This window comes from Meriones unguiculatus, chromosome 6, assembly GCF_030254825.1.
Source record: "Meriones unguiculatus strain TT.TT164.6M chromosome 6, Bangor_MerUng_6.1, whole genome shotgun sequence".
Taxonomy (NCBI): domain Eukaryota; kingdom Metazoa; phylum Chordata; class Mammalia; order Rodentia; family Muridae; genus Meriones; species Meriones unguiculatus.
In genome coordinates this window covers 43,626,808-43,654,805 of record NC_083354.1, presented here as the reverse complement: position 1 = coordinate 43,654,805, position 27,998 = coordinate 43,626,808, and the positions used below count along the sequence as shown (strand labels likewise).

General features: G+C 55.2%; 5 protein-coding genes across 11 annotated transcripts; 4 read left to right on the top strand and 1 right to left on the bottom strand.

The window, feature by feature from the left end:
- Nucleotides 1-4,653, top strand: Tmem115 (transmembrane protein 115). Its single transcript, XM_021663626.2, has 2 exons — nt 1-1,359; nt 3,879-4,653. The coding sequence occupies exons 1-2, from the start codon at nt 509-511 to the stop codon at nt 4,081-4,083; spliced, it is 1,056 nt and encodes a 351-aa protein (XP_021519301.1). The 5' UTR covers nt 1-508; the 3' UTR covers nt 4,084-4,653.
- A 962-nt stretch (nt 4,654-5,615) lies between these two features.
- LOC110564485 (transmembrane reductase CYB561D2) lies at nt 5,616-8,220 on the bottom strand. 2 transcript variants are annotated; one of them, XM_021661955.2, is made up of 4 exons: nt 8,091-8,220; nt 7,545-7,698; nt 7,079-7,116; nt 5,616-6,445 (listed from the first exon to the last, which is right to left on the bottom strand). In XM_021661955.2, the coding sequence occupies exons 2-4, from the start codon at nt 7,669-7,671 to the stop codon at nt 5,942-5,944; spliced, it is 669 nt and encodes a 222-aa protein (XP_021517630.1). In that variant the 5' UTR covers nt 7,672-7,698; nt 8,091-8,220; the 3' UTR covers nt 5,616-5,941. The 2 variants fall into 2 exon arrangements, with proteins under 2 accessions (XP_021517630.1, XP_021517638.1); XM_021661963.2 differs by having other exon boundaries at nt 7,545-7,748; nt 8,091-8,201.
- A 43-nt stretch (nt 8,221-8,263) lies between these two features.
- On the top strand, nt 8,264-11,541 carry Nprl2 (NPR2 like, GATOR1 complex subunit). 3 transcript variants are annotated; one of them, XM_021663642.2, is made up of 11 exons: nt 8,264-8,507; nt 8,989-9,080; nt 9,158-9,326; nt 9,475-9,583; nt 9,916-10,052; nt 10,145-10,242; nt 10,365-10,401; nt 10,513-10,606; nt 10,685-10,802; nt 10,999-11,141; nt 11,232-11,541. In XM_021663642.2, the coding sequence occupies exons 1-11, from the start codon at nt 8,430-8,432 to the stop codon at nt 11,297-11,299; spliced, it is 1,143 nt and encodes a 380-aa protein (XP_021519317.1). In that variant the 5' UTR covers nt 8,264-8,429; the 3' UTR covers nt 11,300-11,541. The 3 variants fall into 3 exon arrangements, with proteins under 3 accessions (XP_021519317.1, XP_021519310.1, XP_060241308.1); XM_021663635.2 differs by having other exon boundaries at nt 10,513-10,802; XM_060385325.1 differs by lacking the exon at nt 8,989-9,080 and having other exon boundaries at nt 8,270-8,507; nt 10,513-10,802.
- Nucleotides 11,542-13,198: 1,657 nt separating this feature from the next.
- Nucleotides 13,199-17,916, top strand: Zmynd10 (zinc finger MYND-type containing 10). Of its 3 annotated transcripts, none has more exons than XM_060385317.1 (12): nt 13,199-13,559; nt 13,808-13,916; nt 14,735-14,851; nt 14,942-14,995; nt 15,097-15,234; nt 15,338-15,426; nt 15,525-15,625; nt 16,411-16,583; nt 16,799-16,924; nt 17,003-17,124; nt 17,241-17,366; nt 17,446-17,916. In XM_060385317.1, the coding sequence occupies exons 1-12, from the start codon at nt 13,468-13,470 to the stop codon at nt 17,507-17,509; spliced, it is 1,311 nt and encodes a 436-aa protein (XP_060241300.1). In that variant the 5' UTR covers nt 13,199-13,467; the 3' UTR covers nt 17,510-17,916. The 3 variants fall into 3 exon arrangements, with proteins under 3 accessions (XP_060241300.1, XP_021517658.1, XP_060241301.1); XM_021661983.2 differs by having other exon boundaries at nt 13,209-13,559; nt 17,460-17,916; XM_060385318.1 differs by having other exon boundaries at nt 13,541-13,559; nt 14,566-14,851; nt 17,460-17,916.
- A 154-nt stretch (nt 17,917-18,070) lies between these two features.
- Rassf1 (Ras association domain family member 1) lies at nt 18,071-27,941 on the top strand. Of its 2 annotated transcripts, XM_021662150.2 has the most exons (6): nt 18,071-18,456; nt 20,253-20,359; nt 23,339-23,443; nt 23,644-23,941; nt 24,064-24,179; nt 27,097-27,941. In XM_021662150.2, the coding sequence occupies exons 1-6, from the start codon at nt 18,192-18,194 to the stop codon at nt 27,241-27,243; spliced, it is 1,038 nt and encodes a 345-aa protein (XP_021517825.1). In that variant the 5' UTR covers nt 18,071-18,191; the 3' UTR covers nt 27,244-27,941. The 2 variants fall into 2 exon arrangements, with proteins under 2 accessions (XP_021517825.1, XP_021517818.1); XM_021662143.2 differs by lacking the exons at nt 18,071-18,456; nt 20,253-20,359 and adding an exon at nt 20,756-21,051.
- Nucleotides 27,942-27,998: the final 57 nt, after the last annotated feature.

Sequence of the window (27,998 nt, the reverse complement as noted above, 5' to 3'; positions counted from 1 at the left end):
CTAGGTCCCAAGGACTCCGTATCCCAGCATGCCGAGGAGCCGGAAGACAAGTGCTCAGAGGGCGTACAGCCGCGGCCGCCGGCGGGGGCGCGCAGGCGCGGCGTTCCTGTTTGTCGGCCCCGGAGAAGGGAGGAGGTACCGTCAAGTCAAAACGCTAGCCCAGCCGGAGCTAAACGGGCTTGACTTGGGGCCGGGACAAGGCACCAGTCCCCCACAGATCGCAGTCTCAGAGCGGATGGAAAAAGCCCAGCCTTGAGATCAGCACTAGCCTGGCCGCTGGGCCTACGGAACCGGCAGGCAGGCGTGCCCCAGACACCCAGGGCCTAACGTCGGGTCCCCGACAAGGGGCATAGGCTGGCAGCAAGACCGGAACCGGAGCCTTCCCAAGGAACAGAGGCCAGTGAGTAACCGGGCCCGGGCCTCCCGTCGGGGCCGCACTGGAACGAGGCCCCGGGGAGGCCCCTAGGCCACTTCCTCACCTTCCCTCAAGCCGACGTCCACCGGGAAGATGCAACGCGCCCTACCCGGTGCCCGCCAGCATCTGGGGGCCGTCCTGGCCAGCGCCAGCGTGGTGGTGAAGACACTGTGCGCCGTGGTACTATTTCTCTATCTGCTTTCCTTCGCCGTGGACACGGGCTGCCTGGCGGTCACACCAGGCTACCTCTTTCCACCCAACTTCTGGATCTGGACCCTGGCCACTCATGGGCTCATGGAACAGCACGTGTGGGACGTGGCCATCAGCCTGGCTACGGTAGTGGTGGCCGGGCGATTACTAGAGCCCCTCTGGGGAGCCTTGGAGCTGCTCATCTTCTTCTCGGTGGTGAATGTGTCCGTGGGGCTTCTGGGGGCCTTCGCCTACCTCCTCACCTACATGGCTTCCTTCAACTTGGTCTACCTGTTCACTATACGTATCCACGGCGCCCTGGGCTTCCTAGGTGGTGTCCTGGTGGCCCTCAAGCAAACTATGGGAGACTGTGTGGTTCTGCGAGTGCCCCAGGTCCGAGTTAGCGTAGTTCCCATGCTATTGCTGGCCTTGCTGCTGCTGCTTCGGTTGGCCACGCTGCTCCAGAGCCCGGCACTGGCTTCCTATGGCTTTGGGCTGCTATCCAGTTGGATATATCTTCGCTTCTATCAGCGCCACAGCCGGGGCCGAGGGGACATGGCTGATCATTTTGCTTTTGCCACCTTCTTCCCGGAGATCCTGCAGCCCGTCGTGGGGCTGCTGGCAAACTTGGTGCATGGCCTCCTGGTGAAAGTGAAGATATGCCAGAAGACGGTGAAGCGCTATGATGTGGGGGCGCCATCCTCCATCACCATCAGCCTCCCGGGCACAGACCCTCAAGATGCAGAGCGGAGAAGGTACTGTGAACTTTTCCAAAATCTTGGCTGGCTAGACCACTGGCGGAGTCACACGCCATCCCGTGAGGCATTTGCTTTACGTAGACAGGGTAGCTGCAGGCATGTGTGGGGGTCAGCTTCAGAAAGAGGATTCAGGTTTGGGTTTTAAGGAAGGAACTCAGTATGGAGGTGTCTGGGCTCTACTGTGTGTTTCTCACCACTTGGGCCACTTAACCGGGCTGCCTCAGGGTTTCCAAACTCTAAGCATTGGTCCTGTGGGAGACTGAAACTATTGGTCCTTTTCCCCTGTGATGGGGCTGGGGAGGGATGTCTGTGTCGGTGGTTCCCTTCTTCTTCATGTAGGATAATTGGGGTATTACTACGTTTACCCCACTTTCAGGCATGTGTCATCCAACTGTAGGCAACAGGCTGTGGGACCCGCTGCAGGAGCCTGCTGACCGCACCAGGCAGGCCTGAGACATTGTGGCCATTACCTGCAAACCAAGGTGTCTGCAGCAGCAGCGGTTTCTTGGTGTTACTCACTGGACACTTTGGCCAGGGCAGGAGAGAGCTTTTAAATTCAGCTTACTTCTCAGACCTATGTGGACTCTTTACGGTGTTCCCAGCTCCCAGGAGATCCACAGCTCTGTCCAGTGTTGTTCTCGAGACTTTTCAGGAAATGGCTCGCCAGCCCTATTCCGTAGCATCTGTCAAAGGTTCCTGCTTTTGCTCACCTGTGCAAACTGCACAGTGGGAGAATTCTCCACGGATGCTGTGTAGCTCAGTGCAGAACACATCTTCCTTGAAGATGGTATGAGTGTGGGAACTTGGCCTGGACATGCTGCAGCCCTAACTCTGGGCCCTACAGCTTTAGGGCTTTTGGGGGTGTCCTAAAGACGCCTCCATCTTGACCTTATTTGGGGTTGTGGGGGTTGGAGCTTTAAAGGGCAGCTCTAAGAGCTGTCCTTCGAGCTGTCCAGGTGGGGCTGGGCCAGGGCTCGTCCTTACCCAGAGAGAGGGCCTGGATTGTGAGAATCGACTGGTCATTCAGAAAACCTGTATCCAGGATCAAGAAAATGGACAAAGGGCTGGAGAGATGGCTGAGGTTAAGAGCACGGGCTGTTCTTCAAAGAGTCCTGAGTTCAATTCCCAGCAACCACATGGTAGCTCACAACCATCTATAGTGAGATCTGGTGCCCTCTTCCCGTGTACACATGCAGGCAGAACACTATAAATAAATAAATCTTAAAAAAAAAAAAAAAAAAGGAAAGAACGAAAGAAAATGGAGAGAAAGGAAGAGTGGAGATTCCTGGCAAGAGGGGGTCTCTGGCAGACTGATAGATGTTAGCTCACATGGGGGCTAATGCTCTTCCAGTTTGTCATCCGACTGCATGCAACTCTCAGACCCAAAGTGCTACAAGGAAGAAATAGGATTTCACAGGGTTCAGGACCCCGAGACAAAGTGACTGCTGGCAAGGACATCTCCTGAGGAGTGACGGCAGGAATGTCCCTGTGCCAGGTTGGAGTGTGTTGGAGCCTGTGTCCCTGATTTTTTTTTCCTTGGTGTGGTAGAAATTTTAGATCTTGGAAAGCCGTAGGACGACTTGTCTGCCTGAAGTAGGAACGAGGCAGAGCCGTGACCAGCTGGAAGTGGCCACTTCACCTTCTGTGGGCCAAAAAGCTGAACGTTCAGGACCTTGTTCTCCATGAGGCTGTGTATCTCAGTGTGTAGAGCACCTCTTTCTTGAAGGAGCTTCTAGCTGGTGTCCAAGGTGTGGGAAAGCACCCAAGGCATGCTGCAGGCCAGTTCTGGGCCCTACAGCTTGAGTCTTCTTAGGTGCCCTAAAGAAAAGCCCCAGGTGTATTTGCCCCCCTTTTCTGAAAATGATGCCCATAAGTCTACCCCGTAAAAACAGCAGGCCCTACTGTGTCCTGTCTGCATGGGCTGTTTCTCCTACGAGGGTCTGCTGAGGTCTGGATGGCCTGGGGAAACTCCTCTAAGAAAACTGTCATAGGAGGGGAGGGTGAAAGGGTCCATGGTGATGCTGCTTCACTACTGGGTGTTCCCTTGGCTCAGCCGGGTGATACAGGCCTTGAGTCCCCGCTGCTCAGGAGGCTGAGACAGGAGATCCATGAGTTCAAGGTCTGTGCTACCGGGTGGCTTGGCAGTGACAGCAGTGCTCAAGTGGGACTCATCTCCAGGGACTAACACGCTCCACTCCTGCCCCAAAGCACGAGATCCAGCCATCTTTAGCCAGCAAGCTCAGAAGCATCATGGTGCCTGGCCTGGTAGGCAGGCTGCCAACACTAGGTAGCCCTCTCAACCTGCTGGTGGCTTGGCTCTGAGGAGGCCTCGGGTCCTCATCCTCACTGGCAAAGGCGGATCCTGCTCCAGGCTCTTGGATGCTGTGTGAGGAAGGGAAAAGATGAGATTCTGGGACACAGCTCTTTGGTGGAAAGATTGGGCCTGTTGAGTAGAGGTTCAGAGTACATGCTGCTCCAAAACCCAGTGTGACCTGTCTTTTCTCTTCCGCCTCTAGACAACTGGCCCTAAAGGCTCTTAATGAACGGCTGAAGAGAGTGGAGGACCAGTCAGTGTGGCCCAGCATGGATGATGACGAAGAGGAAGCTGGGGCGAAAAAGGACAGTCCTCTGCCCTCAGAAAAACCTTCCACGCCGCCAGGGAAGGGGACTGCCCCAGAATCCAGCCTCATCACCTTCGAGGCAGCTCCCCCCAAACTTTAACTCCAGACCATGTTGGGCATAGCTCCTCTGCTCCCGTGCCCTCCCTGGTTTCTCAGCTACTCCAGGGCACTGACTGCGCTGAGGAGAGGGAAGAGGCCTGCTGGGGGTTTCTTTGGCCTTCTGCTATTTCTCGCCAACACTACACAGGACCCTTGCTACCTGGTTCCAACTCCAGACAACCAAAATGCCAGGTATGGGGCCTCTGAACGTCAGCCAGTCCAGACCCCCATTTGTGGTAAGATTGTGAAGGAACAGTTCCTCATCAAGGAAGTGGCCACAGGGACACTGGTGCCACAGCTCCTGGGCCAGCCCTCACATCTGAAACTGGTTGCCAACAGCCCTGAGCCAAGGCAAGGATTTATATTTGCCAAAAATGTTCTGGGGCCCCAGCCAGTGCGGGTCTGTGCATCCGTGCCCACCCCAGGCTTTGTTCACGTCAGGGTTCCTTGTGCCCTTCTACTGTGGCAGTGATGACCGTGCCTCGCTGAGCTACCACGGCCCCCAGGTATTTTCTACAGGACCACCTACGTGGCAGCCCAGCCTCACAGTATCAATAAAGCCGTTCTTTGAGGTGTGGCTGTGGGCTCCATCAGACTGCCTGAGCAGCCCTCTCATCTTTTACCAAATGCAAAACTAAACGTGCTTGCTGGGTCCCAGGGCCCGGTTCCACAGCAGCTCCACCGTTGTCCCCGCCCCTTCCTGACTAGAGCTTGCCTGCCTCTAGGCAGTCTTGCCAGAGCCATCACTCTGTCCCTCACTCCTTTTTCTCTCCCTGGTCCACTAGAAAGAACCTGACAGTTGAAGCCTCTCCTCCGTGAGGCGTTGTCTCAGGCAAGGCATGGTGGCACAGACAGGCAAAAACTAAGGTGCTGAAGGTGCAGCTCAGTTGGTAGAGCACTTGCTTAGCATTTCAGAGCTCTGGGTGTGAGTCCCAGCACTGCATAAAAGAGGCACAGTGTATCTGTCACATACACACTCGCCTATATATATATAATGTATACATACACACCTATAACCCCAGGACCGAGGTGCAGCAGGAGCGCATCTCCAGGTTGGTATCACCCTTGACCACATAGTGAGTTCAGAGCCCGCCTGGGAGACATGAAATCTTGTCTCAAAAACAAAAGAAAAGTTTTTCTTGTTCATGATTCAACTTCCTTCTTTTTTGAGACAGGGTCTTACTATGTAGCTTTGGCCGGCCTGGAGCTCAAGTCATAGACCAGGCTGGCTTGGAACTCACAGAGATCCACCTGCCACAACTGACCATAGTTCAGCTCTTAGGTCGTGTCCTGTGTGCGACACCTGTGGAAACAGTCCATCTCCGTCTCCAGACTCCCCCACAGTTAGCTGGAAACAGCTGGACTGTCCACTCGCAGCCTCCCAATTCACTGGGTGTCATAGGAAGTTCAGCAGCCAGGTTCTGCGGACTCCCACCATGTGGAGGGGTCCCCATTTGGCCCAGCTGCCATTTTCTCACAATGATGGCATTAGCAAGAGCCATCCCCAACTCTGGGCTGCTGCTCCCATCAGTCTTTTCCGTTTTGGTTTGTGTGTTTATTTTACTTTTTTTCTCCATGATCTCTGGACATACCAGTACAAATATATGCTGTGTGGCTGGGGAGACAAAATCGCGACCCCAGCTTCATCCACACTCATTGATCCATGCTTCCCTGGGTTGACAGCGAGAAAAGAAAAGGGAGGCACTCTAGCATGAGGAGCAAAAATGTCACAGATCTACCCAAGTGCCTGAGTACCCAAAATGTTCCCTGACCCAGTCAGCTATGAGAGTCCAACAGGTTCCCAGCTCCAGGTCCTCGGCTGAGGTGCAAATCAAGGCTTCCTGATGGCTGTCGAGTGCTCAGGGTTGGATCCTCTTGCGGTATAGGTAGGCATTGCTTACTTGGTTCATGATTACCAAACTGGTGATGATGGGGCACAGCACAGCCAGGTACCAGGCGCCACCAGTGACCGTGGCGGTGAACCAGAGTGAGCACATGCCCAGCAGGAGGCTGGCACTGCCCAGCAGGTAGCCCACCAACCCAGAAGTGGCATGGTAGAGTTTCAGCTTTGCCAAGGGCCATCGGGGCAACAGCTTGGGGTAGAGCAGCCCCACGCCCCCTGCGCACTGCAGCCCTGCCCACAGCACAGCTAACAGCCCTGCCTGTCCGTGTCGAGTGGCCAGGTGCGCTTTGCCAAGCTGCTCTTTGTGGAGGATGACAAGACCCAGACCCAGCAGGGCGCAGAGTAGGGCGAGCAGCTGCAGCACCCAGTGGCAGCGTGCTCGGACCTTCCGGGACAGGGACCGCAGCAGTGAACTCTCAGGAGAAAACATGAGGAGTGCCTCAGTCATCAGGAAGGAGAACTAAGGAGAGAGAGACTCATGAGTGCTGTGAAGCTTTAGAAAACCCTCCAGGCCACTGCCCTCGGCCCTGCTTCCTTCCCTTCCCCAGGGGAACGCTGCATTTGGTGGGACAGTGGAGGGCCCTGTGTGGGACAAAACACCTGCCCTGGGTGGTCAGGGAGAACCACCCCTCCAGACTTCTTCCTGTGTGCTTTTCTGAAATATCACCTCTGTTACATTACCCAGCAAACAAGGTTTGAGACGTGGCAGTAATAAATGATTCACAAGCTTTGTTTGCCTCCCATGGGGCTGGATACAATTACTTGGCAAGAGCTGGTCACATGGGTGCACTGTTTCAGGGAAAATTAGATGCATCGCCATAAATTAAGGTTTTTAGGGACAGAGCCACCTCCAAATGCAATTTCTCAGCTTCCTGGCTAGAGATGAGAGAAGCCTCATTTTGTGCTTGGGTGAGCTTCACCCATTTGTACTGGGTCTTGAATACTGTTTTTCAAGCCTTGAATAGATGTCAGAAGCAGTAGCGGGGACATGCAACGCCTCTAAGCTGGCACTAAGTAGATGCCTTCAAGGATTCTGAGGCTCACCACCCATGCCCACACTCTACCCTACATGTTACCCAGATGCACTACTTACAGCCAGAGACATGAGAACGGGGTGCCAGGAGAACAGACCTGGAATGAGAAGAGGAAGTCTCATGGAGCGAAGGGGAAAAGAAACCAGCATATTGATCCCTACAGGCTTAATATGGACAGCCTATCCATCACCTGGTGGTGTCAAAGTGTAGCCCCCACGTGTAACAAGCTCATCTTACCCACCCCCAGTCTCTGTCCCTCCTCTGGCAGCTCCTCCAACATCTCCACCAGTCAGGAATGAAATGCCAAGTCAACGAGAAAAACCATATACTCTGAAGCTTGGCGAGGCTGGTAGAGCCCCCACACTGATCTGCTCTACCCAGGACACTAAATGACTCCAGCACAAGATTCCTCAGCCAGCCAAGCCTGTTCCCAGGAGTTAAGCCCATCGCTTCCTACCGCTCCCGTTCCCCATGAAAAGTGGCTTTTCCCTTCCCGTAAGTCAACTATGAATGAATTCTACTTACTGGAGCCAGGTCTGGCAAGCACAGCCACAAAGATGGTAAAGCCCAAGGCCACAAGGTGGGCTGCAGCCCCAGAGGCAGTGCGCAGAGCTCGGTAGATGTGCGACTCTGTCTCCACAGAAAGGGCCATGGTCAGCCCAGCCGATAGCTGTACAGCCTGAAAGCATCGTAGGCGTTGGCAAGGGTGCCCACTGTCCACGCCTCTCACTGGGGACAGAAATTCAGGGCAAGAGTGCCACCTTTTTTCGGAGAAGTTATGACAGGAACAGTACAAACCCGGCACTAACAGTCTCAACTTAGCAGAGTCTACCTGTCAAACACCTGTATTTGAAGTGATACTGATCGCACCTTCCCGGTGGGAGAACGGACAGGTAAGACTACAAATCCCAGAATGCAGTACGTCATCGCAAACAGAACGAAAAGCGTGAAGCACTACGGGAATTGTAGTTCCCAGCAGCTTTCCCACCTAAGTGTGAATCTCTTTGCACATTTCCTCCCCACGTGCATCTGGCACGCTGTACCTCTCCGGTAGGAATTTGCCTTCCTCACCTGCCTCTCAGGCTCGACGCAGTGACTTCCTCCAAAATAAACTGGACTGCCGGCCCGCCAGCCGCGCCACCGCTTCGTTACGGAGGCGCGTCACTTCCGGGTGCGGTGTCTACTTACCCAAGACTTCCTGGGACAAGCCCCCTCCCGTCCCATCCAGCACCAGCCACGCCCCTGAGTCTCCCTACGCAGGCGCCGTAGAGTTGACGGCTCGTTTGGTTGGCTCTCGCAAACCTGTGCGACCTAGCCCAGGCCTCTTTCTCTTTTTGACAGGTGTTCCCGGGGTGGAGGCGACCACCGCACGAAAGATAAGGGATTACACACTCGAGACGGGTCAACGCCATGGGCAGCAGCTGCCGCATCGAATGCATATTCTTCAGCGAGTTCCACCCAACGCTGGGACCCAAAATTACCTATCAGGTGCCTTCCACACTCCCGGGGACCGGGCGAGGAGAGGGATGCCCTCTGGAGCTCAGCTGGCCGCGTGGAGGGGTTGTGGGTCCCAGTGCTCATCCAGGCCTGTCATTCCATTCACAGATAACCTTGAATGGAGAGGATACACAGAGCCAGGTCTCTGGTTCCTCGTGTGGGAGAGGAGATCTGTCACACAAGCACTTTTTGAGACAAATCAGGCTATAGGATTCAGGGAGGTGCCAGGTGTCATGAAGGTTTAGCTGACCCAAGAAAAGTACTGGACTGAGACATAAATGATGTATAAAAGTTAGGTGAGAGTTAAAAAGTATTCTGGGTATAGTGAATGCAGAAGCCAGGAAGCTTGCCAAAACGTAGCATGTGTATGGGCAGATGAGGGAAGGAAAGCGGTAGAGGACGTGAGCCTGGCTGGGATGGGAACCCACCCAATCCCAGGGTCCACTGAGGGGACTCTCCTCACTGCCCTCAGGTCCCTGAGGATTTCATCTCCAGGGAGCTGTTTGACACTGTCCAAGTGTACATCATCACCAAGCCTGAGTTGCAGAACAAGCTTATCACTGTGTGAGGCCTCGGTCGGGGGAGAGCCAAGGGTCCCACACTGGCTAGGGGCCAAGCTGACTCTGTTCTTGCCCATCCAGCACAGCCATGGAGAAGAAGCTGATTGGCTGCCCGGTGTGCATCGAACACAAGAAGTACAGCCGAAATGCCCTCCTCTTCAACCTGGGCTTCGTGTGTGATGCGCAGGCCAAGACCTGTGCCCTGGAACCCATTGTTAAGAAGCTGGCCGGTTACTTGACCACACTGGAGGTCTGCAACCAGATGGGCATGGGTGCATGGCAGGCATGGCTGGGGAAAGTGTCCCTGTGACTCCAGTCCCCAGCCTGCACCAGCCAGCTCAGAGTGCAATTGGCCAGGAGCTGAGGTAGGCTCACCATGTTGTCCGTGTTCTGTCCAGCTTGAAAGCAGCTTTGTGTCCACAGAGGAGAGCAAGCAGAAGCTGGTGCCCATCATGACCATCCTACTGGAGGAGCTCAATGCCTCCGGCCGGTGCACACTCCCCATCGGTAGGGACAGCCTCTGGTGGGACAGTATAGGAACAGAGGAAGGATGGGAAGGGGGCAGAAGTGAGCTGGAGGATAAGCTTCTTAAGCAAATTGGTGGGCAAGAAATAGCCATGGGTTGAAATGTTGATGTCCGAGGGGCGGGTGTGCAACGGGGCTGGGGCTGGGGGAGCGGCCAGCAGAACTCTTCAGGTCTCCTCCTGGGCTACCTTCTAACCCCTCTCTGGACCTCAGTTTCACCATCGACCAGAGTGCCTCAGTTGAGGCTGGGAGATTTAGATAGTCATTGAGGGCCCCTCGGGAAAGGACTGAGGACCTGGTGTTCTCCCTTGCAGATGAATCCAACACCATCCACCTGAAGGTGATCGAGCAGCGGCCGGACCCTCCCGTGGCTCAGGAGTATGATGTGCCCGTCTTTACGAAAGACAAAGAGGATTTCTGCAATTCCCAGTGGGACCTCACCACGCAACAGGTGTGCTGGCCTTCTCCCAGGCGGCCTCGCCTCGGGCTTCCCGCCGCCCTCGCCTCGCCTCGCCCTTGCCAACCCTGGCTTGCCCTGTGCAGATCCTGCCCTACATCGACGGATTCCGCCATGTCCAGAAGATCTCTGCCGAGGCAGACGTGGAGCTCAACCTGGTGCGCATTGCCATCCAGAACCTGTTGTGAGTGGAGACTCAGTTATGCCTGTTCCTGGGCCACCACGGGTCAGAGGAGCGCCAGAGGACCCTGGGGGCAGGGGTGGGGCGGCCCGGTGACCTCAGCCTAAGCCCGGCTCTTTCCCCAGGTACTATGGCGTTGTGACGCTGGTGTCCACCCTCCAGGTAGGTGAGTCTGGGATACAGTTAAGTACCGTGGGACCCATGTGGCCGGGCCACTCAAGCCAGGCTCCCGAGCACGTCACTCAGGCCCGCGTGTCCCCTGCTGCGTTCTAGTACTCCAACGTGTACTGCCCAACCCCGAAGGTCCAGGACCTGGTGGATGACAGGTCCCTGCAGGAGGCCTGTCTGTCCTACGTCACCAAGCAAGGTAGTGGCAAACCCTGGGGGGAGACTAACCCGGGGGGACAGGGCCACCGAGGGAGGAAGCCAACCCCGCCACCCGCAGGGCACAAGAGGGCCAGTCTCCGAGACGTGTTCCAGCTGTACTGCAGCCTGAGCCCGGGCACCACCGTGCGAGACCTCATCGGCCGCCACCCGCAGCAGCTACAGCGCGTGGATGAAAGGTCAGCGCTCCGGGGCGTCGCGGGTTGGGCCGTCTCCGGTCTCTCTGGAAGAGCCTCGGTTCAACTAGGAAGCAGGGGGTTCCCCGCGAGTAGAAGTACATGGGCCGGCCAGAAAAGGCCGACGGTGACCCTGGCGGCTCTGAAGGAAAGGGCTCGCCACACTTGACATCAACCCCCTCCCCGACCGTCACTTCAGGAAGCTGATCCAGTTTGGCCTTATGAAGAACCTCATCCGGAGACTACAGAAGTACCCAGTGCGAGTGTCTCGCGAGGAGCGGAGCCACCCTGCCCGGCTTTACACGGGCTGTCACAGCTATGACGAGATCTGCTGCAAGACAGGTGGGGGCGGGCGGGCGGGCCGCGGGGACGGAGGGGAGGGCTGACTGGCCAGGCCACGGCTGCTGATCTAGCTGTGCTCACTCCACCCAGGCATGAGCTACCGCGAGCTGGACGAGCGACTAGAAAACGACCCCAACATCATCACCTGCTGGAAGTGAGGCTGGCTGGCTGGAGCCCGTGGCTACGGCTACTCGCCCTACGAAGCCCTCGTTGGTCCACGGGGGCTAGGCCCTTCACGTGGTCTGGAGGGTGTAAATAAAGCCATCCCCTTCGCCTGTGGATACTGAGCGCCGCCCCAGCCAACCACTAAAGACCAGGGAATGTGAAAGCCAGCTAGCCTGGCCTGGCCAGAGCGCCATCTGGTGGGCAGAAATGACAATAAACTGTTTTTTGGTTTGGTTTGGTTTGGTTTGGTTTTTTGTTTTTTTTTTCCTGGGAGTGGAGGTTAATTTTTTGAGACAGGGCCTCACTATGTAGCCCTGGCTGACCTGGAACTCACTATGTAGACCAGGCTGGCCTCCAACCCACAGAGCTCTAACTGCCTCTGCCTCCTGAGGGCTGGGATTAAAGGCATGCACCACAATGCCTGGCCACTCCTAGGCGGTTTGGTTTGGTTTGGTTTGGTTTGGTTTGGTTTTGGTTTTGGTTTTTCAAGACAGTTTCTCTGTGTAGCGTTTGCTGTCCTGGACTCACTTTGTAGACCAGGCTGGCCTCAAACTCACAGAGATCTGCCTGCCTCTGCCTCCCAGAATGCTGGGATTACATGCCTGACTTCACTCCTAGATTTTTAATGTTTGGAGGTGTAAAAGGTTGAGACAGGCTCTTATGCAACACAGGCCTGTTACTTGCTGGGTTAAAGTTCTGGTTCGGTCTCCTGAGTATTAGGATTATGGGTTTATTCTCCCACAGCCCTGTATGCAGTGCTGGGGACCGGAACCAAGGCCTTGTGCATGCTAGGCCGGTACTCAGCTATGACCACAGCTCTGGGCCTGTGAACTGAAAAAAAAAAAAAAAAAAAAAGTAGAATCAGATAAGGTGGGCATAATATGGATGGGAGCCAAAATTGTCCTGGATTAGATTGCCAGGAAAGACCTGGGTGACTTAGGCTGAACCTTGAAGGAGTAAGACTATTCCAGAAGAAATTAGGCAAGGGCCAGTGTGGTGGCGCATGCTTGTCAGGCTGACGCGAGGAGGCTGATACAAGGCAACTGCTTCCCGTTCAAGGCAGCTTGGACTATTTAATGAGTTTAAGGCCAGCCCCCGGGGAACACAGTGAGACCCTGTCTCAAAACAGCCAAAGGAGCGTATAAGGAGTCAGGGGAAGCCCGTGAGGTTGGAACGTGGAAAACAAGCACAGTGACACACACCTGAATCCCGACACTTGGGAAAGCTGACCAAGAAGAAGGAAAATTTAGACCATCCCTGGCTCTATAGTGAGCTCCGTGTCGGCCTCGGCTGTGTAGAGACCCTGTCTCAGAGAAAGCGGAGAGGGTGCTGGAGAGACGGCACTTCCGCTCTTGCAGAACCCACGTGGATCCTATAACTCCAGCGCCGGACACCCAAGGCCCAGGGCCTCCACGGGCACCTGCACACTCACGCACACGTACAGAGACACACACAAACAGCTTAAGGATAAAATAAACCTAAAAGGGGAGGGGGTAGGAGAAACACGGGGCGGGGGGGGAGGTCGAGGGCTGGGTCTTTCAGGGCAGCTAATAAGCCGCTGTGGTCTGTATTTTCGGTGCTAAAGGTAGGCACAGAGCCCTCCCCGAGGGAGAAATGTTAGGTGTACATCTTCAGGATTCCTGGCTGCTCGGCTGAGCGTGGTGACGCGTGCCTTAATTTCATGTCTAAAGAGACAGAGCAGAGGCCGGTGGATCGCTAGACTTAGAGGCCGGTGAGGTATAAACAGGGAGATCCAGGCCAGCCTGGGTCACAAAGTAAGGCCCTGTCCTCCAAAAAATAAATCAAAGCCTGGACGGCGGAAACCGCCGTAGCTATCCCCAGGAGCCGCTAGGCCAGAGCAGCTGCAGGATTCCGTGAGGAGCCCGGTTCGTTCGCAGCTAAGCAGGCGCGTGGGGAGGTGTGGCGAGTGTGCCCGGCTTCTGGGCCGGCTCCTCGGCGGTGAGGTGGGCGTGGCAAGCGTGCCCTCAGGACAACATTACGCAGGCGCTAGGCTCCCTGGTTTCCATGGCGACGAGGACCGCGCGCCTCAACGGCTCAGCAAGTAACTGTCCTGTCCCAAGACTCTGGTCCCGCCGCCGGCGTCTGGCGTCCCTCAGGGTTCTGGTTTCCCCCATTCCGACTGCTGCCCCTGGCCCCTGCCATGGGCGACCTGGAGTTGCTGCTGCCTGGGGAGGCTGACGTGCTGGTGCAGGGCCTGCGCAGCTTCCAGCTGCGGGAGATGGGATCGGAAGGGTGAGGCGGCAGCGCCAGGGACGGTGTCCCCCCCCCCCCCCGTCGGTTAGCGGAAGAGCTTGGAAATGACACCTGAGAAGGGGTCGCCCAGGGTGGAGGGGCCTCCAGGTGGGGAGGGAAAGCTTTTCGTTGTCCCTGTGGCCTCAGGGCAGGCTCGTGGCAGGCCTCTGTAGGCTCCAGACCCCACGCCCGCCCACCCCCGGCTGCACATTTGTACGTCCAGTGAACTCACTTCCCTGCGGGGGCAGGTGGAATAAACAGCATGAAAGCCTGGAGAAGCTCAACATGCAAGCCATTCTTGATGCCACCGTCAGCCAGGGTGAGCCCATCCAGGAACTGCTGGTCACCCACGGGAAGGTACGTCAGGGTCGCATGTGGCTCTCCTGCCTTCCTACCCTACGGGGGACACCGGGCGCCTGTTCTTCCTTCTGGCGCCGTGTGCCTGTCGTTCCTAAGCGGGAACGAAGGAGTGTCACGTCTGGTTTATTTTGAGATAAAGTGTTGGTCTGTAGCCCAGGCTGCGGTTAGAGCACCACCTTCCTGCTTCTGCCTCCTCTGGTCTGTGCCGGGGCTGCGGGCATGCATGGCTACACCCGGCAACATCTCCTACCGTGCCCTCGGCGCGTCCGAGGGTCAGTTAGGGAGACAGTCCTGGGTCCTAGACCCAAGTGCTCCCCATCAGACTGGATTGACTGTGAGGACAAAGGAGATCCTCACTAAAGAGGAAGTGGGCCTTTCAAAGCGGGTGACGCCTGGCCGGAGGGTGGGCATTGGTGCATGGAAAAAGGGTTCCCCTAGGACCGGCTCTAGGAATAGGACACAGTAAAGGACCCAAGTAAGAGTGCAGCCAAGGCACACAAACACCTTGGCAGGCCAGGTGACGAAGGCCAGAGAGAGGACACGAAGAGGGGAGCTGGCCCAAAACGGATGCCTAGATGGAAAGGGTGGGACGAGGTACAGGAGGGCTGTGGAGATCATTGAGTGGAGATGGCCGATGTCCCTTCAGAGATATGGAAGCAACCAGTAATGGAGGCCTGTGAGGGAACTTCCGGAGCCTGGGAGAGCCTAACGGCCCAAGGGAGTTGGAGAGCTAAGCTGGGCTAACGCAGGGACCGGAGAGCTGTTGAGGCTGGGTAAGTCCCCCTCACCCCTGTTCCTCCCCCCGCCCTTCGCAGATCCCGACATTGGTGGAGGAGCTGATTGCGGTGGAGATGTGGAAACAGAAGGTGTTCCCAGTGCTGTGCAGGCTGGAGGACTTCAAGCCCCAGAACACCTTCCCCATATACATGGTGGTGAGCTGGGCCTTTGGAGGGTCCCGAGCCACGAGCGGCAGCTGCCAGCCCTGTCCCTCCCTCACAGCCCAGCCCCGTCCTCTTCCACAGGTACACCACGAGGCCTCCATCATAAACCTCCTAGAGACGGTGTTCTTCCACAAGGTGAGACGCTTCCGCCGCAAGCCCAGAGCCTGGTGTGGGGGGTGTGTGTGTGGCGGAGGGGGGCATCGAAACTCAGAAATATTCCCTCCTTGAACCCCCAGGAGGTGTGTGAGTCAGCGGATGACAAGGTCTTGGACCTAGTGGACTATTGCCACCGTAAGCTGATACTGTTGGTGGCCAGGACTAGCTATCCTGACCCGTCTGAAGAGGACTGGTCCCAAAACAGTACCCCTATGCAAGTAAGCTAAGGTTTCCTGGGCTTGGCAAAACCTGGATGCGAGTTCTCAGGCCTCGGCAGGCGGGGGTCAATACTGTGCACCTGTGCCCCTACCCCTACCCCAGGAGCTGCAGAAACAGGCAGAGACAATGGAATTTGAGATCTCACTGAAAGCCCTCTCAGTGCTCCGATACATCACAGATTGCGTGGATAGGTGAGCCACCCCCAGGGTCTGGGGCACACAACAATGGGCTGCAAGATGTGGCCTGTAGCCTCTGCTGACCCCTCCCCTCCCTCTCACCTTACCCCTAGCCTTTCCCTGAGTACCTTGAACCGCATGCTCAGTACTCACAACTTGCCCTGCCTCCTGGTGGAGCTGCTGGAGCACAGCCCCTGGAGCCGGCGGGAAGGAGGTGAGCACCCCCACCCACCTGCCTCACTGGCTAGATCATGAGACACCCCCCCCCCCCCGCCCCACAGACCACCAGTAACACCAGTCCGAAGCAAAACACATAAGGGTCTTTATTCAAGCTAGGGCTTGGGTCATAATCCTTTCTGACACAGCAGGTTGGGAGAGCAACAGCCAGCTCCAAGGGAAGAGGGTTTTTTAAAGGGAAAACCCGTAATCAGGGGCTTCCAAGCCTTAGCGTTACATGACTGGACAAAAGGTAAAGGAATGAAATGCACTTTGACCTAGTTGGTGAGCAGCACCTGGCCAAACCACAGAGAGGGACAGCTTGCCAAAAGGAGCACTGTGACCCTGGGAACAATTTTTTTTCTTAACTGACCGGGTCTTTATTGGTCTGCCTCAGTTGCTGTGTCTAGCTGTAAGCTGCAGAGAACATTGTGTGTTTTTTTTCTCAGAACTTAAGGGTGGGAACCAAGGTGCTCCAGGGACAAGCTAACCTTGGATGGCGTCTGAGAAACGACATAGAGTTCTGCTAATTTAACCTTTTCACCAGAACTCCCTTCAGGATTAACGGGAGCACACTGAGGATGCCAGCATGTCTCACCCAAGATGGGGCCAGATTTTGACTCTGAGGCAGCCAAGTCCTGTGGGTGGTTTATCCAGGACTCAACCTTGTTCTGACAAGTCTGGTGGCCCAGGCTTTCTGACCTTGCCAAGCCATGGACAGCCCTCTGGTCCACACACTCAGAGTGCAACACCTGCCTCCAGTGAGCTGGTTCTCCTCCCCAGGCAAGCTGCAGCAATTTGAGAGTGGCCGCTGGCAGACAGTGCCTCCCTCAGAGCAGCAAAAGCTGAACAAGCTGGATGGGCAAGTGTGGATCGCCCTGTACAATCTACTGCTCAGCCCTGAGGCCCAAGACCGCTACTGCCTTACCAGCTTTGCCAAGGGACAGCTGCTTAAGGTGGGGAGCTCAGCGACCCGACCCGTCCCCACTACCCCCTGCCCTACCCCCACAGCATCCCTGTCCTCTTTCCACATCTTGGGCTTCAGGTGACCTGGGGGCTGATGAGGCAGGCGTAGACCCTCCAAGCATCCCTCAGCCCGACTTGGGGACTCCTTGTCTCGTGGCCCTCTGGCCAGGACCTGTCTCACAGTGGCTTCCCTGAAACCTTGCAGCTTCAGTCCTTCCTCACGGACACCCTTCTTGACCAGCTGCCCAACCTTGCCGATCTGAAGGGTTTCCTAGCCCGCCTGGCCCTGGTTGAAACCCAGCCCCCTAAGAAGGATCTAGTGTTGGAACAGGTAAGCACCTGGAAAGTTAGGTGCTCAGGGCCGCAGTCCACTCTGCCAGCTCCTTCCTTCCGGTCTCTATTCTCCTAGATCCCGGAAATCTGGGATCGGCTGGAGCGGGAGAACAAAGGCAAGTGGCAGGCCATTGCCAAGCACCAGCTTCAGTACGTATTCAGCCCCTCCGAAAAGGATCTTCGTCTCCAGGCACAGAGGTACGGTCTGCTGAGTGCTGAGGCCTGCAGAGGCCGGTGAAGCCTTGGCCACGGTGGGAATGCTTCCGTGCCCCTGCCTGTCAGGTGCATCCAGATCTTCTTGATCCCTCTCCCAGGTGGGCGGAAACCTACAGGCTGGACGTCCTGGAGGCGGTAGCTCCAGAGAGGCCCCGCTGTGCCTACTGCAATGCAGAGGCCACCAAGCGCTGCTCCAGGTGCCAGAGTGTGTGGTACTGCTGCAGGTGAGGCGATCCTGGGACCTTCGTCCCCCTAAGCTCCCACCCTGGGTCCTCCCACGAGCGCTGGGTTGTTCTCACGCAGCCCACCCCGTCCAGGGAGTGTCAGGTCAAACACTGGCAGAAGCACGGCAAGATGTGTGTCCTAGCACCCCAAAGCGACAAGAGCCAAGTGAAGGTCGCAGCTGCTGAGGGCCGACAGAAGAGCGCGCGCAGAATGTGACTCTGAGCCGCAGGAACTCTGCCTGGCCCCCGTCAGACCTCAATTTCCCTCGTGAGGCACACAGCTGAGTGAAGTAGAGCTGCAAACCACCACCACAAGACACACACACACACACACACACACACACACACGCAAAGGCTCTTCACTTCCTGCCCCACCCAGCGCAGACTTAGAGGACCAGGCCGCAGCATCAGCAAGCAAACTGGCAAGACAGGGTTGGGGGTGGGGGTGGAGGCAGAAGCAAGGGCCGGATGTGGAGACCCTCTTCCTTTCTCACAGTAAAGGCGAACTCGTGAAACGCATCAGTGTGGCGCTCTGCAGCCGTCGTTGGGGGACGGGGACGGGAGGGGGGGAGAGGCGGGAGAGGGGACGGGCGCAGACTGGAAGGAGAGACTGGGAAGGGGCTCTTGGAAAGCACCCACCCCTGTGCCCCGCCCCCAAGTCCACTCTTGTCTGCGAGCCTCGGTTTCCATTGCGTTCTCCCCCGCTCTTTCCCGCCGCCCTGCCTCGATCCTGGGGGCGGTGCCCAAGCCGCGGCCCGCCCTGAGGCCTCGCCCGCTTAGCACTCGCTAGCTCCTAGTCCGCTGCAGCACCCGCCAGACCGGGCCATGTCGGCTGAGCCCGAACTCATTGAACTGCGCGAGCTGGCACCGTCTGGGCGCACCGGGCCTGGGCGCACCGGGCCTGGCCGTACCCGGCTGGAGCGTGCCAACGCTCTGCGCATCGCGCCCGGCACAGCGCGCAATCCGTCCCAGCAGCACGTCCCGGGTCGCGGCCACCGCTTCCAGCCTGCAGGACCCGCCACGCACACGTGGTGCGACCTCTGTGGAGACTTCATCTGGGGCGTCGTGCGCAAGGGCCTACAGTGCGCGCGTGAGTAGCGGCCCCACACAGCCAGCGACTACCAAGCGGGAGGTCAAGCACCGTGGCCGCGGGTCAAGTCGCAGCGGCGGGGTCAGCAGTGATGCTCCTGCAGATCAGGTCCCTTTACCTTACCCCGTCAGGGGGAGTGCTTGAGAAAATGGTGGACCGCTTGTCACGCTCTGCCCGTGGCTAGTGCACTGTTGGGCCTGTGAATAACAAGGGGCTGGTTTCAAGTTTGTCTTTAAAGTGCCTGGGCCCTTCCTGAAAAGCCTTTGTGCCTACTGAGCTCTGAGCCTACATTCCGAGGTCCGCCTCTTCCCCGCGATTGGCTCGTGGTGTTCCCCTCTAGATTCCTGGGGTGATTTCACCCACATATTGATAGGGGGCCCAGAAAAAGTTAGAACCTTGGTTAGGCTCCTTATAAGTAGGAGTTCCGTTGAGTCTTTAGTCAAGGTTTGTTTTGAGTCAGGGATCCAGGGGCTAAAACATGGAACACAGCCACACACGGTGGTCCTTCTGACCTCCTGAGGAACGCCAGCAAAGAGAACCACCCAGGCTACTCTCTACCCTCCAATCTCCTTGTGCCTAGATCTCCTCTTAGACCTGAGTCCATTGTAAAGAGTGGACTTTAGGCATTCGGTTCTTTTCTCCTTTTTTGGAGATGGGGTCTTTACTGTGTAGCCACGGCTGGCCAGGAAGTGTCTCCGCAGACCAGGCTGTGACAGGGATCTACCTGCTTCTGCCTCCCACATTCTGAGGTGCAGTCTGAGTTGAGAATCAGCGCTCTGAGCCATTTAGGTAGTGTAGGCTGGCGCGCGTCTACAGCCCATCTCATTCACAACCTGAGTATGTCACAAACCCAGCTAGCGACGGGTAATACACGGAAGCAAGAGCTGTTGTACTTCAGCTTTCGCGAGGGGGAATAAAGCTGTTCTGGAGGCCAGAAGCAGGCCAGTTTGGGGGTTGGGCAAGAGAGAAGGGAGAAATCAAGGGAAGTGTAGGCTTTAGACTGGGCAAACAGTCTAACTTCTGAGCAAGGAACCCTGGGGTGGAGTGGAAGAAAAATGAAATTTTGGCCATGTTCATTTGAAGTCTTTATTAGACATTAAAGTGCTTCACGTAGGATTTGAGCTGAAGAGGCAAGTCAGTGCTGCCTCGGCTCTGGATCAGGTGTTACAGGGCTGGGACGGGACCCAGGTGAGAAACCTGGACATGACCATTAGATCTGGGAGCTGAGATAGAACTAATGAAAGGGCTGCTGGCCAGGACGTGCAGAGAAGTGAGAGGAAAACCTGGCCAGTGAATGCTGTCCCCGGGAGTCAAGGGAAGCAAGCAGAAAAATGCTGAGGGTGTAACAAATCCTGATAACGGGTACCAGACACTGGCGCATGCCTGCAACCAATCCTAGCACTAGTGCAGTTGGAGGCAGGAGGATCACCAACTTCAAGGCTGCTATTTGAGGCTAACCTGAACTACAGGAGACCCTTTCTCAAGCAACAAAATAGGCTCGTGTAAACAAGTGATCTGACAGGTGACAAACGCTTTTGCTTTCAAGTTAATGGCAAAGCTGAGGTGTAGCTCTGCGGCAGGCAAACCCAAGTGCTGAGCAGGCTTGGCTCTCTAACCGCCTCAGGCCTCCAGCCGGTTTCCAGAGGTGCCTAACCGTGGACTCCAGCATGTGTAGCAGTGGGCGGTCACCGGGCTCGAGGAAAACAAGTCAAGCCCAAATCCGTAGGGCAGGGGCTCCCTCGGTCAGCGGGTCACCTCGCCGGGCTCCCCCGCCTCACGGCCAGCCCTTCCTGCAGACTGCAAGTTCACCTGCCATTACCGCTGCCGTGCACTCGTCTGCCTGGACTGCTGCGGGCCCCGAGACCTGGGCTGGGACCCCGCCCTGGAGCGGGACACGAACGTGGTGAGCGCGGGGCCTGGGGAGGGCGGACCAGGAGGGAACCCGGGGCTCGACAGCCCTCGGCGGATGTGTTCCGGGTTGGGCCGGGCGCCGCGCGCAATGAACGTCCCCATTATGGGTCTCCTGGCACCAGGGACGCCAGCTGAGCTTGCGGGTCCGTGCGGGCGCCCAGTCCACGCCAAAACCACAGCCCGCAGGAGCAGCCGCCGCGAAGGCGCGCCCCGGCTCGGCGCACGCGCACTGCTCACAGCCCGCTTCCGGCCCCGAGGCAGCCGTCGGTGCCCATGCGCACTCGCCCGGGCACGGTCCCTCCCGGAGGCGAGATGCCTAGGCGGTGAGGTCATTCCTGGAGCGGCAGCGCCGTGTCCCCGCCCCCCGCAGTGACCCCAGAGCTGGGTTCTGGCCGTCTACGTTTCAGGCCTAACGGTTGCCGCGCGGCGCTGGCCTCGGCGCAAGCGCGCTGACACGCTCACACACGCACGCACGCGCCCGGGGCGGTGGTTGGAGGCTTCCCCACGCAGTGGACTAGGGATCGGGCGGGCAAGGCGATGGGCGAGGCCGAGACTCCCTCCTTCGAGATGACCTGGAGCAGCACGACGAGCAGTGGCTACTGCAGCCAGGAGGACTCGGACTCGGAGCTCGAGCAGTACTTCACGGCGCGGACCTCGCTCGTCCGCAGGCCTCGCCGGGACCAGGTGGGAGCCGGGGGGTGGCCGGCGGCGGGCGAGCGGCGGTCCTGGAGCCCCGCCCCTCCCCGGTAGAGTCGCGGCTTGGAGAGTTAGGTGATGGGGCGGCCTCCCCGGCTTCCTCCGCGAGCCTCCCGGCGCGTCCAGACGAGAGCCGAGCCCGGGGAAAGTGTGGAGGGCTCTGTGCTCCGGGTGGAAGCCCGGGTCCGGGTCCATCGCGCCGGGACTGGGGACCCAGGCTGCCCTTGCGGTCACGGACCGGTTGGGCCAGGGGAAGCAGCTCTGAAGCTTGGGTGGACCACAGGCGGGCGTTATTCACCCATGACTAAAGCCGGCGTTTGGGCGCTCCTGCTCCTTCCCCGGGGGGGGGGGGGGAATAGGAAGTGGAGGAGGAGTCCGCCGGGAAGGGAGAAGTTTGTTTGGGAGGGGACCCTGTTCCTTTCATGTGCGGTCTGGATCAGCCAGCAAAGTCCACAGCTGCTGGAATGTAAACCATTTTCCCATTTTCCCTCCGGAGTGGAACTGTGGGCAGGGGGTTGGGGAATATAGTAAGAGAGCCTTGCTTTGGACTTTTAAGTTTTACCTATAGGGAGCAGGAAGACTGTAAAGTGCCCCAATGTGGAGTTACTTGAAGATTGTTAAGTGTGGTACCAGAGTAGCTGAACCTCTTCAGATTCTCCTAGATGGGCCCGAATTAGCAGAGACTTTTCTGGGAATATCTCGGTTGTGACCACTAAGCACAGATGACTTGTCCTTGAGCCGGAATACCTCAGAAGAGCCCAGAGGCCTGGGCATCAGGAAAGTGAGATTTGATGCAAATTTCTTATAGACAGGCTGCTACTTGACACCCCAGAAACCTTGGTCCAGACTTTAGATTCAGTGTGGAGGCATGGGGTTGTCTCTGTACCACTCAGCCTTAGCCGTCTATTACAAAAAGGTGGAAAAAACACAAGAAAGGTGTATAAAGAAAAAAAAAAACTTGTTTAAAAGCAGCTGAAGTCTACCTAACTGGGCCATAGAGTGCTCAGCTAGCGCGCATGATGACCTGGCTTCCAACCATCGAGGAACCTGAAAAAAAGGGAAGCTGAGAAGTCCCAGATGGCAAATAAAGTAAAATTGTGAGGGCCGGGTATAGTTCAGTGATGGAGCACTTGCCCAGCATGTGTGAGGCCATGGGTTCAATCCCAGCGGAGACCTTGTGAGAATTCTGGGACAAGGCACTGGTCAGTGGTGAGCGCAGCTGTGTTCCAGCCTCACATGGCATTCTAACCAGTGCCTTGCCGATACAACAGGAAGACTGAGGCAGTGAGGCCAAGTGGGCTTGGTAGAGGAAAATCATCTCCACACCCCACCCTTCCAGCAAGTCCAGTCCCTGAAGAACTGAATAAAGTCTTTGGGCCAAGTCTCTAGACGCAAAGGGAAGAGCAGAGCCTACCTGCTTGGTACTTATAGCTATGACAGGCCTTGCTAGGAATTGCCTATATACCTCAGGCAGATTGGAACCTGGCTTGAAGCTGCCTTTTATGGAGCCTGAGTCAAGGATAAATGATACGTCAGAGTGATTTCCTCACTATATGAGTTGTGGGACTGGCCCCACTAAAGTGTAATAACATAGAGACCACCTTTGCCCTCCTGCCTGCTGGTGATTGGACTACTGATGAGAGTCAGCTCCCATGCTTCCCACCCTGTAGTGGGTCATGTTCTGTGCCGGTCCAGAGTGGGAGAGTGGGCAGCCTTCTCCAGAACAAACTCCGACCCAACTAGTTTTCTGGAATCAGTTATGCAGGGGGAGGTGTGGTTTTTATTGTGTGTGGAGGGGGTGGGGGTACTAGGGATTGAAGGGCCTTGTACTTACTAGGCCCTTGAACTATACCTCTATCCCAGAGAGTGTTTTTACTTTAAACAAGATTCCTCAAAAGGGGAGGTAGTGGTGCAGCCTTTAATCCCAGCTCTTGGGGGGCAAAGGCAGGAGGATCTCTGAGTTTGAGGCCAGCCTGGTCTACAAAGTAAGTTCCAGGACAACCAAGGCTACACAGAGAAATCCTGTCTCAGAAAAAAAAAAAAAAAGATTTTTTTTTCTCCCTAATAGTCCTTCATGTTTTCCTTGTCCCTGCATTGCACCTTCATTTCTCCATGTTTCTATAATGTCCTTAGGGCCAGAGCCAGTGCTATGAGTTTGGTGACAGGGCCAAAGATCAAGTTCTAAGGGCTGTTCCAGATGGCTTTCTTTTTGTTTAAAAAAAAAAAATCCTTGGGCTTTTCAAGGGCCCTGTATCCATGTTGTCCTATCTTTTAGGATGAGCCTGTAGAGCGGGAGACCCCTGATCTTTCTCAAGCTGAGACTGAGCAGAAAATCAAGGATTACAATGGCCAGATCAACAGCAATCTCTTCATGAGCCTGGTGAGTTGATGGCTCAGGAAAAGAGTGTGGGAAAGAATCCAGCTGTGTGCCAGATGCCCAACGAGTCATAGCCAAAGCATTCTTGGGTGGGTCCGAGCAATGATGTATGCACACCTGGCCCTGCCCTGGGGAGACTCAACCTAGCCTTTTCCACCTGCAATAAACCTCTTGTCATGGTGTGACTTTTCTCTCCTTTTTAGAACAAGGACGGCTCCTATACAGGCTTCATCAAGGTTCAGCTGAAACTGGTACGTCCTGTCTCAGTGCCTTCCAGCAAGAAACCTCCTTCCTTACAGGACGCCCGGCGGGGCACAGGGCGGAGCACAGCCGTGAAGCGCCGTACCTCCTTTTACTTGCCTAAGGATGCTGTTAAGCACCTGCATGTTCTGTCTCGAACACGGGCTCGTGAGGTCATTGAGGCCCTGCTGCGAAAATTCATGGTAGTGGATGATCCTCGAAAGTTCGCACTCTTTGAGCGAACTGAACGTCATGGTCAAGGTGGGTTTTCTGTCGCCGATCTCCCTGTGTTGGGGGGGGCATATTGAATCCCTGCGCGTTCAGGGGCCGGGGCACCTGGTTCTGTCTGTAATTGTTTATCCTTCTCCCCTGCTGCTTTCCAGTATACTTCCGGAAACTATCGGGTGATGAGCAGCCATTGAAGCTCCGGCTTCTTGCGGGGCCCAGTGAGAAGGCCCTGAGCTTTGTCTTGAAGGAGAATGACTCCGGGGAGGTGGATGTGAGTATGAGTACTCTTATTTTCTTATCAGCAGACAAAGCTAGTGTGCTGTAGCTAAAGTGAGGGTTTAGGGAGAAACTGGGCCAGAGGACAAACGCAGCACAACCTCCAAGAGTATGCAGGTCCTGGAATGAAAGTATACCTCCAGGACACGAAAGCCAAGGTCTGAGAGCCTAGCCCAAGAAACTGGGAAGAAGCTAAATCTGATGGTTCATATTGACTTGGGAAGCTGAAACGGGTATTGCTGTGAGTCTGGGGTCAGTCTGGGCTACAAAAAAAAACAAGCCAGGAAGAATTGGCCTAGTGTTTTGTTGTTTCTTGGTGCTGAACAATTCTCCAAAGATTGAAGGATTTGACTGACTCGTGGTGAGCCAAGACAAGTTCAGAGTACACAGATGTGGGCTCAGAGGTGGCTCTGCTTTTCCAGAGGACCCACATTCTGCTTGAAGCACCCATGTTGGGTGGCCCCCATTCATCTGTAACTCCATCTCCAAAGGATTTGACTTCCTCTTTTGGCCTCAGGGTACCTGCACTTCTGTGCACACAACCCCACGCAGACACACACACATATATACATACACCAAATTAAAATAGTGAAAGGTGGCCCACAGTAAGAGGTGGAAGCACTTCCTGCTCATGCAGAGGACCTGGATTAGGTTCTTAGCACCCATGCAGATGCTTACATCTGTCTGTAATTCCAGGCCATGCACACAGTGCACATATCTGCCCACAGGCAGACACCTGTACACATAAAACAAATCTTCCTTTTTAAAGACTTTATTTTGTGTGTGAAATGTTCTGCCTGCATGTGGATATGTGTACATACATGCACATGTGCTCATAGAAGTAAGAAGGTATTGGCTCCCCTAGAATCTGAGTTAGAGATGATTGGAAACCTCCCATGTGGGTGCTGGGAGTTGAACTCTGGTCTTCTGTAGAGTAACTAGTGCTCTTAATCACTGAACCATCTCTCCACCCTCTAACACAAATCTTTAAAAAAAAAAAAGAGGCGCTAAAGAGCTGGCTCAGTGGTTAAGAGCACTGTCTGCTCTTCCAGAGGTCCTGAGTTCAATTCCCAGAAACCACATGGTGGCTCACAACCATCTGTAATGAGATCTGGTGCCCTCTGCTGGCGTGTAGGTGTACATGCAGACAGAACATTGTATACATAATAAATAATTTTTTAAAAAATAAAAGAAAAATCTTCACAGGTATAACCAGGAAAACATGAAGGCCTGCTTTCAAGTATTAGGACTTTTTACCTGCTGGAATGGGTGGTATAGGCCTATAATCTCATCTACTTGGGAAGCTAAAGTAAGAGGATTGCCTAAAGTTCAAGACCAGGCTGGGCTACATAGCAAGATCCTATTGCAACAAAACAAATACACACACACTCTCTCTCTCTCTCTCTGTCTCTCTGTCTCTCTCTCTCTCTCTCTCTCTCTCTCTCTCTCTCTCTCTTCCTAGCAGGCCTAGTGACCCTGGCCTATAATCTCAACTGTTTGGAATGCTGAAACAGGAGGATCACAAGTTCAAAGCCTTCCTGAGCTACAGAATGACCCAGTCCGGGTTAACTTAGTGAGACCTAATCTCAGAAAGTAGAAAGACTTGAGCTGTAGTTTAATGGTGAAGAGATTAGCCTAGCCCTTACTTTAAAGCCTATATAGCTGGGTTTCCATTGCTGTGACGAAACACCATGGCCAAAAGTAAATTGGGGGCAAAGGATTGGCTTACACTTCCACCTCATAGTCCATCATCAAAGGAAGTCAGGACAGGAACCTGAAGACGGCAGAGGCCGTAGAAGGGTGCTGCTTACTTACTTGGCCTGCTTTCCTATAGGACCCAGGACCACCAGCCCAGGGATGGCACCACCTACAATGGGCTAGGCCCTCCTGTATTAATCACTAAAGAAAATGCCTTACAGCTGGATCTTACAGAGGCATTTTCTCAATTAAGGTTTTCTCCTTTCAGATAACTTTATCTTGTGTCAAGTTGACCTAAAACTAGCTACCACAGTTCAATTCCCAGTAATGCAACAGAAAAGACTTCTTACTTAGGGGTTAGTGTGGCTCTGTGGAAAAAGTATGTGCTTAGCGTGCACAGGCTCAGCAGCAAGAAAGGACAGGGCACCAGGTTAAGTAAGGGTGGCTGCCTGGGAAGGCAGCTTAGTGGTCAAGAAAAATGGAACCTGCTAACATGTATGACACCCTGGGTTGACAGCCCACTAGGTGTGTGTGTGGGGGGATACCTAACAACAGATATTTAGAGAACATCCTGATTTGTTGTCTGTGAGGTGACCTTTATAGGATCTGTTTTCTGTGCAGACTGCTCATGGGGATCCAAGCACACACTATTTAGTCAAGAGTCTAACATCGAGCCTAGCATAGTGATACATACTTGTAATCCCAGCATTCAGGAAACAGAGGCAGGAGAATCACATGTTTGAGACTAACCTGGGCTACATAGCAAGTTCAAGGCCAGCCTTTGATATGTGGCAAGACCATGACTCAATAAGACAAAATAGGAGGCTAAAGAGTTGGCTTAGTGGTTAAGAGCAAATGTTGCTTATACAGAGTTTGATTCCTAGGACCCAGAGGGCAGCCCACAACCATCTGTAACTACAGTTCCAAGGGATCTGATATCCTCTTCTGACTTCTGTGGGTACCAGGCATACACATGATGCAAACACACACACACACACACACACACACACACACACACGTGACAATACACCCATACACATAAATGATTTTTTAAAATAACAAAATAAAAACAGTTGAGGGAAATGAAAAAGAAGATAATACCAGAACATCCAGTCCTAAACTTGTGTGACCATGATGCTCTAGTCTCTCAGGAGCTCTGCCAACTTAGCCGTTTCTTGCTGCAGCCCATGTATCTCTCCTCTGCCCCTTTGCAGTGGGATGCCTTCAGTATGCCTGAACTGCACAATTTCCTACGTATCCTGCAGCGGGAAGAAGAAGAACACCTCCGCCAGATCCTGCAGAAGTATTCCCGCTGCCGCCAGAAGATCCAGGAGGCCCTGCATGCCTGTCCCTTGGGGTGACCGTTTGTAACCCTGGGTGGCAGGAGACTTGGCAATGCAAAGAGCATGCCGTGTGAGTGTGACAGGGCCCGTGGGGCCTGAGGAATGAGTGTGCGTGGAGGTGGTCCTCTGCTAGAGGGAGTGAGCCCAGAGAACAGTGAAGGAGGTGGCCCTTTGGGTATGGCAGGGCCTGGCTTTGCATCCCTCACCCCTTATGTACTGGGTCATACTCTGGGTAGCTGCTTTAGGGTCCATCAGGGTCTCAGCTGTGAGAATCTTAGGGACTCTACAGGCAGAGCAAGGTTGTGTTTGCAGGGGTGAGGACCGTTATCTATGGAGGATTGTTTTGGGCGTGAATGAGTCTCAGGAAGGCCCTATCGGGGCCAGGGGTAGCTGCTCAGAATAATACAGGCACTATTGTAGAGTCTGGGTTTCCCTCACAGTGCCTTCTGACTTCCACCCTGGGGTCAGGGAGGCCTGGCCAGTGCGCCTGAAGTGCATCAGTGCCTCCTCTAAGGGGGATGTTGCTGGACCAGACCCACTTCTTGTATGCCAAAGCCAGAGTCTCCCTCAGATATTTTTGATGGAAGCGTATGAATGTATGTAATGTTCTGTGGCCTCAACTGAATGCCTCCTGTGGGGAAAGGGATGAGGGTGTGACAGTCATCATCAGGGCCTGAGGCCTGAGAGAATTGGCTGAATAAAGATTTAAGAATTTTTCCGGTTTTGTACTCTATAGATGTGGGCCCACAGTGAGAGAGTAGCCGTCAACAGTG

Excerpts from the sequence above, each read along its gene's own strand:
- LOC110564485 (XM_021661955.2), bottom strand. The coding sequence starts at position 7,671 with ATGGCCCTTTCTGTGGAGACAGAGTCGCACATCTACCGAGCTCTGCGC. Across the intron at positions 7,117-7,544 it reads GCTTGCCAGACCTGGCTCCA|GTCTGTTCTCCTGGCACCCC; the intron begins GTAAGTAGAATT and ends TTCTCATTCCAG. Across the intron at positions 6,446-7,078 it reads CCGTTCTCATGTCTCTGGCT|TTCTCCTTCCTGATGACTGA; the intron begins GTAAGTAGTGCA and ends CTCTCTCCTTAG.
- Zmynd10 (XM_021661983.2), top strand. The coding sequence starts at position 13,468 with ATGGGCGACCTGGAGTTGCTGCTGCCTGGGGAGGCTGACGTGCTGGTG. Across the intron at positions 13,560-13,807 it reads CGGGAGATGGGATCGGAAGG|GTGGAATAAACAGCATGAAA; the intron begins GTGAGGCGGCAG and ends CTGCGGGGGCAG. Across the intron at positions 16,925-17,002 it reads AGGATCTAGTGTTGGAACAG|ATCCCGGAAATCTGGGATCG; the intron begins GTAAGCACCTGG and ends CTATTCTCCTAG.
- Nprl2 (XM_021663635.2), top strand. The coding sequence starts at position 8,430 with ATGGGCAGCAGCTGCCGCATCGAATGCATATTCTTCAGCGAGTTCCAC. Across the intron at positions 9,081-9,157 it reads CAGAACAAGCTTATCACTGT|CACAGCCATGGAGAAGAAGC; the intron begins GTGAGGCCTCGG and ends TTGCCCATCCAG. Across the intron at positions 10,243-10,364 it reads ATTGCCATCCAGAACCTGTT|GTACTATGGCGTTGTGACGC; the intron begins GTGAGTGGAGAC and ends CTCTTTCCCCAG.
- Tmem115 (XM_021663626.2), top strand. The coding sequence starts at position 509 with ATGCAACGCGCCCTACCCGGTGCCCGCCAGCATCTGGGGGCCGTCCTG. Across the intron at positions 1,360-3,878 it reads CAAGATGCAGAGCGGAGAAG|ACAACTGGCCCTAAAGGCTC; the intron begins GTACTGTGAACT and ends TTCCGCCTCTAG.
- Rassf1 (XM_021662150.2), top strand. The coding sequence starts at position 18,192 with ATGTCGGCTGAGCCCGAACTCATTGAACTGCGCGAGCTGGCACCGTCT. Across the intron at positions 18,457-20,252 it reads CAAGGGCCTACAGTGCGCGC|ACTGCAAGTTCACCTGCCAT; the intron begins GTGAGTAGCGGC and ends CCCTTCCTGCAG. Across the intron at positions 24,180-27,096 it reads ATGACTCCGGGGAGGTGGAT|TGGGATGCCTTCAGTATGCC; the intron begins GTGAGTATGAGT and ends GCCCCTTTGCAG.